The 15,818-nt window shown below is 34.8% G+C and overlaps 1 protein-coding gene across 6 annotated transcripts in view; it reads left to right on the top strand.

The window, feature by feature from the left end:
- Nucleotides 1-1,164: 1,164 nt before the first annotated feature.
- The window catches only part of dennd5b (DENN/MADD domain containing 5B), a 36,888-nt gene continuing 22,234 nt past the window's right edge, over nt 1,165-15,818 (top strand). For 2 of the 6 annotated variants that reach the window (XM_042722005.1, XM_042722004.1), the window contains exons 1-2: nt 1,165-1,537; nt 12,621-12,680. In XM_042722005.1, the coding sequence (XP_042577939.1) occupies nt 1,429-1,537; nt 12,621-12,680 (169 nt within the window). In that variant the 5' untranslated portion in view covers nt 1,165-1,428. The remainder of the gene's footprint in view (nt 1,538-12,620; nt 12,681-15,818) is intronic. The other 4 variants (XM_042722008.1, XM_042722007.1, XM_042722006.1 and 1 more) reach the window with 3 other exon arrangements.

Genomic DNA, 15,818 nt, shown 5'->3' with positions numbered 1-15,818 from the left:
ATATACATTTCCTTATTGCGATTTCTGTACTTGTAATTTTTTTTTCATAATGCTTTTTAAAAATTGTTGATATTATGTTTGGCATGCATAACGTATGGTGAATATAGGCTTTTTTTAGGCCTTATACATATGTCCCAGATTATCAAATCATTTTTTTTTTTTTTTTGGTAGATTTTTATTTTTTATGGTTTTTTTTGTATAATATGGGTATTATGTGTAGATTGTTTCTTCTGTTGTTGTTATATACATTCTTTCTTCTGGTGTGGTTGTATAATGTGTTGGTATTTTGTGTTAGATAGATATCGAAATCGAAGTCAAAATTGCAAAAAAAAAATGTCCCAGATTACCCGAATTCACCCTACCAAAATGGATCATTTAACACACAAATACAAAGGCACTAGCAGTACATTTGAACAACAGAGGGCGATATTGTAATATGTTGGTTTTATATCTATCTATCTATCTATCTATCTATCTATCTATCTATCTATCTATCTATCTATCTATCTATCTATCTATATATATGATATATATATATATATGATTATGATACATAGCAAATTTATGTCAAATAAGCAAGGCTATTCAAAGCGTGATATTACTGCAATAAAAATAAAAATAATCAATCAAAAACATCTATTAGTAGTAGAAATTTAATGTCTAATATGTGTAAATGTTAAAAAAATAAATGCAATATTTTATAACAACTATATTCTGCCTGGCACATTTCAAACACGTTTTTAAATATAGGCTAAAAACATTTGACTTCAATATGTAAAAAAAAAAAAAAAAAAGAAATAAAAGGAAAAAGAAAAAATAGATAATATGCTGTATTTGAAAATGTGGCATTGGAAAGCTTAATTTGCTTTTGTCACAATCGTGAACAAACACTTTTACATATTTATTGTAATTATTGTGAAACAAATCAGAAATGAACTGGAAACAAAGCAGCTAAATAGCCTATTGTATATTTTTCATTGACGATCTGATTATATTTGTACTTATTTGTAAATTCGTATGAATTTATTTATTTATTTATTTATTTTTTGCTGCTTATTGATTTATTTTTGCTGGTGAATCATAACATTTAAAAGACACAGCTTACATCACTGCACGCTACATCTCAAACAAATAACGTTACTTGAGGCGAAACATTTGCGAGGTCTCGATTGGCTGAGTGTGATCAGCTGAAGCGGCGCGTCAGTGCGCTCTTGAAGCAGCTACAACACACAGCCACAGCAGCGAACGCTCTTCAAACCAAATTATACCTAACTTACATAGACTGCTTTCCGAAGCTCACCGCACAAAATTGAAGCCATTAGCGTTCATTAAAACGGCACTTTGATTTCATTTGCCTGAGGACGCTGGATATGGGGCTGGTTGGTTCTGTATAACAGACGCGGACAAAGCGGATCACCTCGAGCCGAGATGAGCGTGACTACGAGCGGCTCTGGGTCAGCGCCCTGCCGCTTCGCACATTACTTCGTTGTATGTGGAATAGACAACGAAACGGGTCTGGAGCCCGATGCTTTGGCAGGTAAGATTGAGTTATTGTTTATTATACATTGTAGCGTGATTGTACACGCACGACAGCAGGTATAATAAACATGAGCTAACGTGCACGGATTTCTTAGAAGCCAGGCTGCTTGAATCACATTGTCCTTCTGACATTCCTCGCACATTCAAATACATTTAATGTATTAATATGCTTGGTTGGGAATAGCAGACTCCAATTCGACAAGACCCTGAGAAATTAGAGAATTGCACTGATTTTTTTTTAGACATGGCACGGAATTTGCTACAAAAAACATATCAGTGAATTGTATTGGATTAATGTTCAAAGTGTTATCGCCTATGTTTGTGTTCAGTCTTCAGTTTTCTTACAAAATGTGTTTTTTTTCCATGCATACCGCTCAATTCCTCAAAAGATACAAAAATAACACGGCAAACGTTCCTCATAAAACTGACAATTATAACATTAAATCCAGTGTATTGAGACCGCAAGATAGTTTCATATTCATTTTCACCATTTTCAGTCAGACAGGTCATAACGCAGTTTATAAAATAAGCATATTTTTGCATATCACATTTATTAAATATAGTAGCCATTTTGTTTTGTTTTTTCTGATATTTATTGTATACTAGGAAATTTGTTTCTTTGTGATGAGGAAAAGTATCTTAAATCTTAAATATTACCTTTACAATTTGTGTGACAGTGCTGACATGATGGTTCTGACAGAAAATATGAGCATAATTACAATTATTAAAAAAATTAAATGTTAATAGAGCTTGTGTAACTTTAATTAAACCCATAGCACATATAGTATCATAATATTTAATTAGATATAGATGTATATAGAGATAGAGAGATGAATGGATAGATAGATGATATTGATTGATAACAGATAAATCAATTTAATACCTAATTACCTAAATTAAGAAAAGAACATGAAATCAGTTACGTTCCCAATCAGCCACTGTTCTCTGAAACCCGCTGTATCTGTTAGACGAGGGATTTGGATCAATTCAATGAACGATGCCTCAAAGCATCAATAAAAACAATCATCATTAACCTCATATTGATTGTCTGAATATTTTTGGTTGTCTCATAGTGGCCTGGTATCTGATGATATCTGTTTAAATGGGCTTAATTATATTGTTGGCATCCTTGGGGAACATGTAATAGTGGTCACTGAGGGGAGAAAGCTAAATTAGACAGTTTTGAGGACTCAAGATGTCAAAAAAATGGGAAGAAAGAAGTGATTATTGTTTTTTTTTCTTATATAAATGATTGTAATTGTTTGTTTATTTACTCACACACACGCATTTTATTTAAACTTGTGTTTTTGAGAGATGGTTGGTTGGTTTGATTGATGTTATCATATTGGTCTTATCACAAACATGCATCTGAAAGGTTATTGAACTTGAAAGGTTTTAAAAGATATCACAAAGTTCTGTGGTTCAAAGTGACTTGCATTGAGCAATCAATCAGTGCTGGGCAGCGCACGTGACTGTCACTACTGATCATTTTGATCCCAATCACTCATACTGTGATTGGTATCAACAGATGACTCTCAAATGACTTGATCTGCTTGGCTTGTATCTGATATTATGTACCTTGTGTGGTGAGTTTTTGGCACAGGGAGCCTTGTGTTTATACTGGTTGTCTTATATGCGATATGCACATTTCTTGTAACCTGATTTGAAAGCACAACAGTTTTACCAAGAGTGCAAGTGTAACTGTCAGAGAAAACACGGTTTCCAAAAGCAACTGCTGCTTGTAATCCCAGTAGCCAGTCTGTGTGCTCTTACCCTGTTTTTCTCCAATCGTTGTCTGGCCTTGTTTTAACAGATGTGCTGATTGCTCTATCTTTTAAAGGCCTGGCACAATTTAACAGAGGGCTGGTGAACTGTGTGAAGAGCTAAGCTGCATGTGCGTGATGCTCCCGTGGATTAGATGTGTTGCTTTAAACCGAGAGAGTGCAGAGCTTGCCGTGTGGGATCACATTATAATGATGAACCTGCTTAGAGCTTCTATTTTTGCTTTCAACAGAGATTTTTAGAGAGAAGTTTAGTTCTAAATCAATAAAATAAGACCAGATCCGTCCTGTGAAATGCAAGTTAAACTCTTATCCACAGCTGTGAAATCTGAAATCCTTTTAGGTTTATACCGGTTTGTAAAAACTATGAGTTGATAGGATTCTGGATTTAATTATATTGAAATTGTGGCTGATACAATACTACTTGATACAATCAGTTGATAAGTGATTAATGGCCAACATTCAAATTCTGTACTATTTTCTGTAAGTAAATAAATACACTTAAACCTAAAATCAAGTGTTTTAAATGCAACAAGTGAATTAAGGCATCAAAGCATTATTATAATGTACGTTATGAAAACATATACTTTTTTGAGATTTTCATAAAAGGTTAAATTTAAGTGTTATCAGTGTTTTTAAAGATTTAATGCTTTGAATATTAGATGATGGTATCATTATTATTATTAATGTAAAAACAGAAGGAAGGTATGCACAGTTAAATATCAAATGTTGACAAATATAAAAAAAGATATGTGATATTTTAGTATTATTTAAATACTAGTGTAGACTTTTTTAATATTCTTTTATTTATATATTTTTCTTTTTTGGGGTGATTTATTAATTTTTTATTTGTTTTCTATATTTATATGTAGCTTTGTTTATTTCACAAAATATTTTAATATTTCAATATTTTACATCAACTTTGTAAGCAAAACAATTTTCATTTAATGTTTTTTATCTAATATATATATTATTTTGTTTCATCTTATTTCCCTTAATTATTTGTGATCATTTTAGCACTGAATTGAGACACATCTAGAGACTTTGGAGCATTAAGCAACAACCAAGCCACCACATATCCTTGTCGACAGCATCTTAACATCATAGCAGCAACACTCAAGAATATCAAAAAATCTGGTTAATGTTTGTACAAAGAAAAAACCTTGGTTTAAGATTGGTCTGGTTCCCCAAATAAAGTTCATCATGATTAAACAGTTTGAGCTTGATTAATTTACCACTGTGTGTGTCTAGTGTCACCAGGGCTTGGATTTTATCAGCTCCCCGGGTTGCTCAGATAAGCCATGTGAACCCACACTGTGCATAGCATTGTGAGATGCTTCATGTGAGATCCATGTACAACATAACCTTTGTTGAAAATTATCCTACTGTTCATGTTTGATCAATATCGAGTTTTTTTTAAAAAAAAGCCCCCTCGCCCCACCCCATAGCACCTGTATTCTCTGGTGGCCTGGTTTCTAAAGGTTAGCTTTGGTTGCACCTCCTGTGAGAAGACGAGAACGCTTATTTGTAATTCAAACCACTTGAAGATGGAAAGAGCGAGAGATTGTTTTCCTGATATATTTTTGGCCCTGTTACCTCGCTTCCATTGTTCAAAACACACGTTTCCTGCTGGATACCTCAGCGTGTTTCTGCATGACTGAATGTGCTGCCGTCCAATCCCAGAGGAGCCCTGCACTCATACGACTGATCTCCCCCTTCCCTGGGCTTTTCCGCATAATCATCACTGCTGGTCGCCCTTTCACTGGACTGTTTGTGTGCATTCTGTTTCTTGTTTTTATTTAAGAGGCTGTTTTGACTGTGTCAAGGTTAATTGAAGTGATCTTTCATTACACAAATGCATTGTGGCCCCTCGATTGGTGTCATTTTTAGTTGCCGTGCCTCCTTTCCTTGATGGCAGAGGCTTGTTAATGATGTGGTTGTGCTCTGCTCTGATTACTACAGTTGCCATTTTTCGAGTCAGCTTGTCATCCTCTGTGAAGCCAAATTGTAGTAGACCGTTTCCACCTCACAATTGTAAAAGAATGGTATTGCATCTTTATCTTGCAGTGCAAGTAGTTGTTTCTCATAGTTGCGACTTTATATCTCACAGTGCGACTTTTATATCTTGCAAATTCAACTTCTATTTTGCAACTTTTTATCTAGGGAAGTTAGTTATTTATTTTTTATCTTATAATTGCCACTTTTTATCTCGTAAGGCAACTTTATTTTAGTTGCACCTTTATATTCAAGAAACAAATTGCAAATTTGTCTAAAAAGGTGGCTTTGTTTTTTGTACTTGTTTCATAGTGTGACTTTGTCAAGCAAGGGGACTTTGTTTCTTGTTTTTGTGTCTTTGTCTCACAGTGTGACTGTCTCACAAGGTGACTTTTTTACTTGTAGTTGTGTCTTTGTCTCACAAGGTGACTTTTTTTCTTGTAGTTGTGTCTTTGTCTCACAAGGTGACTTTTTTCTTGTAGTTGTCTTTGTCTCACAAAGTGACTCTTTTTCTTGTAGTTGTGACCTTATGTTGCAATGCAACTTTGGTTCTCCTAATTGTGCTTGGTGACTTTTTCTCATAATTTCAACTTATATTTTTGTAATTGTAATTTTATTTCTCACAATGCAACTTTATCTCTTGTAACTGCAATTTTTAAGATTACTTTTTCTTGTAGTTGTGACTGTATCTCACAATGTGGCTTTATGTCACACATGACGGCTTTATTTCTAGTAAATGCTACATTATATCTTGCAGTGCAACTTTGTTTCTCCTAATTGTGCATGGTGACTTTATTTCTTGTAGTTGCAACTTTAGATCTCTAAGTGACTTTGTTTCACAGTGCATCTTAGCATATTACAGTGTGACTTGATTTCTTATTGTTTATGACTTTTTCACAATTTAACTTCATATCTCACAATGCAAATGTCTTATTGTAAACTTCCTCAAAATAACTTCCACAAGTGATTAGGGGTAAACAAGCTGCACTACTGGCCATCTTTCATGTCTTTTTCTCTGTTTATCTTTCGTTTCTGTTTATTTTTCAGACCCATTCTCATTAGTCAGTTCTTGTTCAACTGAATGTTTTTAGTTTCTTGGAGGGCTTGTCAAACACTTTCTAGGCACATATTCTAGGCTTATGGGTGTCATGTATGTCCTCTGAGTGGAATAAAAAGAAAGACTATAAATAGGCCTCTTGTGTTTGACTCTCCGAAAAGAGGATTGCTACATGTCAAAGAAATTGCTTTCCCTTTGTGTTTGTCGCATTGTGATTGTGAACAATAATAAGCAAAGGAAATGAAAACATGAAACACAAAATTTCAATCACAGTTGTGCACATGCATACATGTTTACGCTCTGGTGATCTGCACTTTTATCATGATTTCAGTTCCCTACAAAATGTGCCGCACCTACAGGTGTTTATCTCTTTATCTTGTGTCTCACTTGATGTGCCATGCATCAATAAAATGGGGTTTCCTGCTTTGGCAGAGGAAGATATTTCAATCTTTGATGTACTAGCCTGTCTCCATTGTTCACACCTCTACCTAAAGAGGGGATTTGTCTCTTGAATTACCTTTATTTACTGAGGATTTGACACCATGAACGGTCAATAACAGTGAATTGCCGGTGTCTGGTCCCCTTGATTTGGAGTGGTGCTTTTTGAAACTGTATCGTCTCCATTTAACTTTTGTAGTGGTCCCCAAACAAGTCCCTTGTAACAAGTACTTCGGCAAACTAGATGCTGAGAGGTACATTTTACCCACCCAGCAGTGTGTCTGCCGTTAATGGCAGTAACGTGAATCATACAAAAACTAAATACACGGATTCAGAGCGGAACACAATACCAAACTACTTGTACTTCTGAAATCCCTAGTTGCAGTTAATGTAATGTATGTTCTGCATGCATTTAAAATAGTTTAAGATTTTTGTGTAAATTTGAAAGAAAATACTAAATGATGTACTGATATAGAAGTCTGATTGTGTAACTAAATGAACTAAAATCAGTATCAAAACATTGTAATTTATATGTTTGAAAATGTCATTCCTTGTGACATTTCCTAAAGACTTACTGTTTTGTTTTTAATTGAGTTGAATTTATATCCAATATCCATCAATACTGCAATATTACTGATATATTTCTGATATATTGATATTTGTTTGTTCTCCACATTAACGTCAGCTTTGGTGACACACTGGGTTGTTTTCATTTTGTAATGATACAAGACTTCAAACATACCTGCTGAAAATGGTGAGGATCGATGTCTCATAAAAAAGCTTCTAATACTTCAGCCTAGATGAGACTTACAAATCCTGGGTGTCTAGTGGTACATTGTTACATTGTGGCCACATGACGTGTCTCCGTTCATTGTTTCTTAATGACGCTGGCCAGCTCTTATTGTGACTGCAGGCAGAGACACAAGGCAGTAGTGGACAGATATAAAGAGCACTGGTTCCTAGACCATCTGTCTGTGAGCACCAGCGTGGACATGGGGACAATGGCTATGCTAATGTCGCAACACCTCCCTGGCTTCCCATTGACTTTTTCCTTGAATAAGCCTGAATTGGAGAAAAACAGGTCAAATGCCAGTGCTGTGTTGCTGAACCTTTCCTCTTCAGTCCCTATTTTCATTCTTTGAGCACCCTAGGGTATTTAAGCTCAATGTTTGGTAACACTTTAGTATAGGGACCAATTCTCACTATTAACTAGTTGCTTATTAGCATGCCTATTATTAACATATTGACTGTACTTAAATATTTAGTACTTATAAAGCACATATTCTGAATCTGCATGACCATATTCTACATCACTAATCCTACCCAATACCTAAACTTAATAACTAGCTTACTAACTATGAATAAGCAGCAAATTAGGAGTTTGAGGCAAAAGTCGTAATGGTTTGTTAATATCGAGAATTGGACCTTAAAATAAAGTGTGACCCAATGTTTCATAATCTTCATATTCCTACTTTTTTCAGTTTCTAATGTTAATCTACAACCGTTAACCCTGCTTTATATTGAAACAAAGGTAAAGTAGTTCAGAGTCATGCTTTTACTCTCCCCAGGGCTTTTTAGACTGCTAATGAAGATCAGAGATGGTGGGAGGGGGTCTGTAAACCTGTTAGCATAATCTGCTCAGAGACTCAGTACAATTGTAATCTGCCTTCCTCTTAATTTCAAGTAAAGTTCAATGCTGTGTAGTACTGTATCACAAACATGAGATTCACATTTTCACAACTTGTACCTGTAGTTTACTTGTACTGTAAATGTGTAAAAACTGAAATATATAAAACATGTTTCAAGTATTTTTTAGTGGTGAAATGGACATTTTTAGATGCATTGACTTTTTTACTTTGCTTTTATTTAATTTAGTTTTAGTTTTTTCTTTCATTTTATTTGTTATTTGGTCTTGTTTTTTTCCTTCATTTTTTTTTTTTTTTTTTATTTTTTTTTTTTTTTTTGTTTTTTTTTTTTTTTTTTTTTTCATTAGCTTTTGTTATGATTATTTTTTTTTTTTTTATTTTATTTTTTTTTGATTTTGTTTTGTTTTCTACTTTTGTTGTTTTATTTTGAGTATTTTTTTTTTCTGATAATGCAATTGTCCTGTACGCAAAGAAAGGCCCATAAAAAATATTTACTAGGTGTGGCGTAGAATAAAACCAAAATAAACCCGAACCCATCACACAACATCAGTGCCTGAATGGTAGCAAATCCCTGCATCCATGTTCCAGCATAGAAAGCCTTTCTAGAAGATTGGAAGCTGTTATGGCAGCAAAAGGAGGGATTAATGCTATGACAGTTTTGCTGACATTAAATGAAATGTTCAGCAACACACAAGAGCATCAGTGATGCACTAATATTGGCTAATGGCCTGCTGTCAATTCACCCCAGATGTGTTCAATAGGGTTTCAAGTCCAGGTTTGTGCAGGTCAATTTTCCACACCAGATTTTAGTGCACAAATCTGTATTAAGAGTTTGAGTCCCACTTTATATAAGTTGCCTCTGAAAACTTAGTATGTACACAGTAAGTATCGACTGATTAATTTAAATGTTAGTATATGTTTAAAGAAAGTGGGTCCAAAGATTGTATGATGCATCATTAAGATGCTTGTTCTCATAAAAGTGACTGGAGTCCAGATGTGTTAAATTGAAGGTACACGTTCAGCGATATAGTGCATATATGGGTTGATTATGTCAGTCAAGCACTTTTAAAGGCATCTGGGGGGCAGTTTTTCTGCTTTGGGTGAATATCTGTCATAAGTATCATTGGTCTAGATGAAAGCTGTTTAAATCTCTCTGCACAGAAGCTGGTGGCATAGTGCCGAATGGGCAATATTTGTCATAACTCGCTGAGTTATGTCACGGGTGCAAAATCCACTTGCATAACATCTTTACCACTCTGCGTGGCCCTCATCCTAATAGATTACAACTGAGGTAAGGCCATTCAGAAGCCTTCATCGTATAAATGTATGTTTTTGTGTCTGTGGATTGAATGGCATACAGCTTTCAAAGTAAAAGCTTTTATTAATATAGAAATGTTTTAGAAAGTAGATGGATGCAGGTCTGGATATGTAATGTCTGGTTTCTTTGAGTTTCTCAACCACAAAGGTATCATTGCAAATATTAGATGGGTTGATATGCATATCTAGGGTCTAAAACGGGTCAAAAAGGTTATGCATTGAATCTGCTTGGTCTTGTTTGTGTGAGACTGAATGAGACCATGAACTGGTCATGTTGACTTTGTTCATTGACTAAGTTCCAGCTCATCAGTGACCTGTGTCCTCAGATAAGATTTATCAAATACCATGTGACTGTTTGAGTTCAGTGTGATTCATATGCTTCTTCAGGTATCTATACTGTTAAATATGAAGGTTCATTTGGTAGTTAATTTGTTTAACTTTTAAACAGTAGTATTTCATGGTAATTATACAGTTTAAACTTTTAAATATTAGTTTCGTCATCCCATACACTCTGCATTAAAATTTAGTATACAAGACAGTAGCATTCTTGTTTCTAAATCATCTGCATGCACAGCTGAGATCGCATTATCTAGGACTGTTAGTCTGATTTCACACACACAAAAAAAAACCGCTGATAGGATTTTAGTCAGACTTTGAAATTGAACTATTAAAGTGGATGTAAACACAGATTGTTACATTCTCTGTGAACTTTGACCTGAATGTCTGCAACCGACTGATAGGAGTCCAAACATTATCTTGACAGCCTTGTGTCATGCCTGAAAAAGTCTGCTTTTTTGTGTTGTTTGTGTTCATATTTGAACGATTGAGGTTAACCATGTTCCTTACATTACAAGGCTCTTTTCTTAATAAAGCATTGGAACTGTCTCATGAAATATTTTTGAAGATGAAAGATTTTGCTACTTGTTCCATCCCTTCACTTGTTTTCAAAGTATCTCTTATCAAGCTAATTAAAGCTATTTGTTCTGTGAAATTTCAGTGCCGAACCATGTAAGTGAATTGATTTTTTTGCTTATGGTGCAGTAAGATAAAACAGTGAGGTTCTGACGAGCCGGGACTTGTTGTGGATTACAGCTTTAGTAGATGTGTTATGAGTCTGACACTCGAGCTGTGCTCACTGCCAAACCCTGCGAGGAGGAAAAGTACCCCAATGTTTCATGCTCACAATGTGCTTGCTCAGCATTTGAAACACACACACGTACATAGCTAGAGCTTAGTTACGTAATGCTGTTGAGGATGGACAAAGACTCTGCAGGAGACATTGTGTGCCGTCCCTTGCTCTTTCTCTGACTTCCATCAGCACTTTTAAAATGAATGGTGCTCAGAGCGAGGGCAGTGATTTTGGTCTTTGAAGCTCAGTATCACAAATCCAATACTCTCTTCCACTGCTGCCAGGTGTTAATGCAGAAATAGTTCTGCTTTTATGGGCACATGGGAAAAAATGCTGCAGTGCTACCTGATGATTTTGATTATAATATGTATATTTATACACTAGAATGAAACTTAATGATTAGTGTTTTGGTATTTGAAGGGACTGTAAAGAATACAGTGGTACAGAAAAGATGGTGTAGTCCTTTTTCTGGGACTTAGAGGTAGCAGGAGACTTGCATTTAACATTCAGCATCTTTGAAAATGTGTGATATGGGTTAATTAAGCGAGGAAGAGTATGGCAGGTGCTGGATTTAACTGATTTGCAGAGGTAGTTAGGATCTTAGGTGAGTTCAAAGAGTGCTTGATTCACATTCAGTCCACAGTGACGTTTGTATGTGACACACCGGCTGAGTCATCCTGTAAATACCGTTACCGTAAATACACTGCAGACACAGCTGTCACTTCCCGTGTGGGTGAATCTCAAGAACAACACGTCTGGCTCTCTGGAATGTAAAAATAAATAAACAACTCAAATCAATTTTAAAAGAAACTTTATTTTTATATTATCATTTTAAAATTGTGTACAATATTTGAAGTTTATTTGATTAGTTTGTTTTAATTGTTTGTTTATTACATGTATTCTCAGTGAAGATTCTCATTAGATTCTCATTACTGTATTAAACACGATAATATATTCAACCATATTAATTACAGTAGTACGTCATCCTTAATGTATTCTCAGTTCTTTCCCTTTATTTAATTTATTTTATTTTTATTTTATTACAAATGAAACTAAAAGCATTTTGTGACCATTGTTATTTTATTTGAGCAAATTTTGTAGTTTTGTCTGTGTACTTTTTCCCACTTTAAGTTTGTTTGTATTTTTATTTCTATTAAGTGAAAAAATTTTTTTCATGTTTTGTTTTTATTTTTGTTTTGTTATTGTTAATAACACTTTGTGTATTTGAAAAGGGAGTGTTTTTTGTTTTGTTTTGTTTTGGAAAAAATGGGTAGAACACACATACAATTTTGATGATCCAAACTATTTGAGGCCAAACTGAGGATGTCTTTCTAGCCAGTCATAGAAGTCTGTATTTTAATGTGTGTATGTGTGTGGGTTGCACATGTAGATATTTCTTAACCACCTCGTCGTGTTCCTTTAACACCCACCATTAAGATATTCTGTGAGGGCTTGCTGGTCATGCGCAACGTGATGTCTCCATCCCAACCGAGATTACGGCCCACGGTCAAGCTGCTCGCCAAAGCAGAGGCTGTGAAACATGTCTCACTTCACCTCCATCACTGCTCAGCGTGCAAAATAACACACATGCTGTCTGTGTCTGCAAAGCCATTGCAATTTGGATTCAGTCACGCATCCATTTTGTTTGCTTCTCCATTTCTGTGTTTGGTTTGACATTTTTGCTTTTTGTTTGTCTGTTTCTGTGTTTGCCATCTCAGCTTTGTACCAATGGCTAGAGGCCGATCGTCAGGGCAGGGACCCAGAGGCCGTGGCAGCAGGTAAATGTCATCATTAACCTCCTCACCACTAAGCTTCCCTTAATTTCTCCATTTTTGTTTCCCATCCTTCGTTCTTTTGTCCCTGATTACACCTGGTATTAAGATCCACCTTTAATGATCCAATCTCAAGCGGTCAGGCAACAAAGATTGTGGTTTAAACCTGGTTTTAACATGCTTTCCAAATGTATCCCCTGTGTCTACTTGTATATAGACTTTGAGGGGAGGGTTTATGATAATGACTAAATAGGTTGCTTACTGCATGAGTGCATTACTGCTTTATGGATAAAGCACAAAAAAGTGAAAATAATCACCAACAACCAAGCACTTCTCCCAAATATTAAACTAATCTCAAAATTAATATCCTCATTTCATGCTATCGATTTTAATATTGTGATTTAGATTCACTTGCAGTTTTTAAAATGAGTATTTTATTGAATTATTTAAAGAGTGGAATTTCAATTTTATAGATTATTTAATATTATTGTAATACTTATTGATTAAATGTATTATTACATTATACAATGTTAAATTAGTGTATAAATCATAGTATTTCATTTTAATTTTCAATCATTTAGAATAAATATCTTATAAAATGGAATATTTTAACATCTGAATTTGAATGAATAAAGCTTATAGAATTTTAATAGTATAGAATGGTTAATATTATTTTGACATTTATTAATCAAATGTGTTAATAAAATAAATACATTTAATATCTACAATTTTAATGTTGCTGCAGCTTTGTGCAACTAAATATATGCACTTTTTCTGGATCGAGTAGTTATTTTTGTTTTGAAGCTGTTTCTAACCATTTAAAGGCCCTCATTTTAATTTATCATTGAGCTATCCAGGCTGCATCAGAACAGATTAATATTTACCTTTCTATAATATATACAAATGTAATATGGATGTGTTTTTGACTACCACTTGACTTGATTGGACATATTAAAAACACATTAATGTCATTTGCAACCCATTTTGCTTCTGTAATTTGATGTATTTCTGAAAGAAATGGGCTGTTCAGTTTGGAAAAATGTACAGGACTTTATTATATCATCAAGGATTGATTAAACATTGCTACATATCAGAATGAACCAAGACTGAATACCAAGTGTACCCGGGGTCATTGTTGTCATTTAGTACTCAGTCCTTACCTCCCTCTTTTCCTCTCATTCTCTCTCCGTTTGCGGTATGCATCATAGTTAAATGTGGGTCATTTGCCTCAGCTTGTTATTTTAAATCAGTTCCTCATCTCTTGCAACACTGCCTGTCTTTCTCCCTCCCTCTCTTGTTTTTCTGCTGTTCTCCTGCTGTTCCTGCTATCACTTCATGGGGTGTTTGCATCAGTCTCTCTCTTTCTCACGTGTATGCCTGCGACCTCAGACTCTCTCTGTTATAAAGGGCTTTAGTAGATTTCTCCTCCTCCCTGTCCCTTCCTGTTAGTTAATGCCCAGGGCTGACACACAGTCTCTCCTGCCAAATCACTGCTAGTTCACCCCACAGCACAGACTCGTGCTGTAAATAATCTTCATACATGAGAAAACATGAGCTAGGTTGTTAATTAGACTCAATCCTGATTACCTTGCCTCATTCGGAGTACCTGAGTGCTGTTTTCAATTCATAAAGATTGTACTTGTAACATCTGTATCGTCAGTTAGTTGTCTTTTAGTTTTATCTTTTTTTATGCTAACTGCACGCTCTATCTTGTCTGCTTCACATTCATTTGATTTAAATCTGTGCATTTTAACTCTGATCAGGTCCAAATCCTGCATGACACACTGTCTGTTCCTGTAATATGCATTGTTGTGACGTTCATGGCGCTTTTCCAATCAGTGTTCCCACTTGTGTTTTACTGTCAAAGCTATGCTGTTTTCATCGAACACCATGGGCTGCATGTGTCAGCCTGTTTGAGGCACAGTAGCATGCACTGAGCTAGAAAAGCAACTGTTTCTCATGAAACTGTTGCGTTCATGATGGTAGAAAGTGAAACAGTGCCTCCCTGTTGTTTTTAGGCCGTCATTGTGTGCCAACTTAAAGATTTGAACCTTCATATTTACCCTAAACAAATGTGGTTATTGATGCATTTTCGTTTTTTTAATATATTTAATAATACAAATATAACTCTTGTGTAGTGGTAAACATGCATTCTACACACTTCAAGCCTTGGTGCTCACATGAAAGATACAGGTTCAAATATGTAAATAAAGTCTGAAAATCCCATTAATACTGTTTTGATAATTAATCAATCTTTCATATAATTTAATTGAATATTCCACATTTTTACACAATGTTATCTTTAACTGGAATGAGCATATGATAATGATAACAATAACTCTTGAAAGCAATAACCAAAGTATAAAAATGAAATATAAATAGTATTCAATATTAAAGCAAAACCGCTAACTATAAATCAAATTTTCTGCTTATGATTCACTAAAATAAATTTGACATCCTAAACATTGTGCATTTGATATTCTAAACATATTGTGCATATATAAATTTTTTTATTAGTAACATTTATTATATCATAATAGACTGTTCTCAATATTTGAGACCATTATCAACATTTATTTATGCCAAGCTCTTTCATGAAACTCTAGATGGCGCGTGCTGATGGGTCGTTAACGCAAACTGGTCATATTCACAGCGTTAAACAACTTGGCTCAAGCTGATTGGCTCATGTCACATATGCAGGAAATGAGCTTAATGCTTTACATTTAAATGGTGGTTAGCATTTGCTAGAGCAGTTCGCAGCGTGCTTTAAAACCCTTTTGAAACTCTGAAACCCTCCACCTTCCCCAGCTCCACCTGTGTAGATCTGCTGTGGGTTATTTTATATGCTATTTGTGCAGCAGCAGTATGTCTTAATACTTGCAGCACCATATCAGCATATGTATTGGCAATAGCAAGTAACTGTACTTGTTTTGCAGAAGCAGCAGCAATTATCTACAACAACAGCAATAACCAGCAATTCAGCAGGGTAGTAGATTTATTTTGCTGAGACCATTTATTCTGCATAACCATTACCATGCTAAAATCTTTTATATAATTTTTTTTGTCATGATAGAAATTTATTTATCAACATGAATCAATTATCACATTCTTATTTTGGGATAAATGAAGGGGAAAATGAATGCT

This window comes from Cyprinus carpio, chromosome B4 (genome assembly GCF_018340385.1).
Source record: "Cyprinus carpio isolate SPL01 chromosome B4, ASM1834038v1, whole genome shotgun sequence".
NCBI classification, from domain to species: Eukaryota; Metazoa; Chordata; class Actinopteri; order Cypriniformes; family Cyprinidae; genus Cyprinus; species Cyprinus carpio.
The sequence above is the reverse complement of the archived record's forward strand: the minus strand, read 5'-3'. Positions and strand labels throughout refer to the sequence as shown.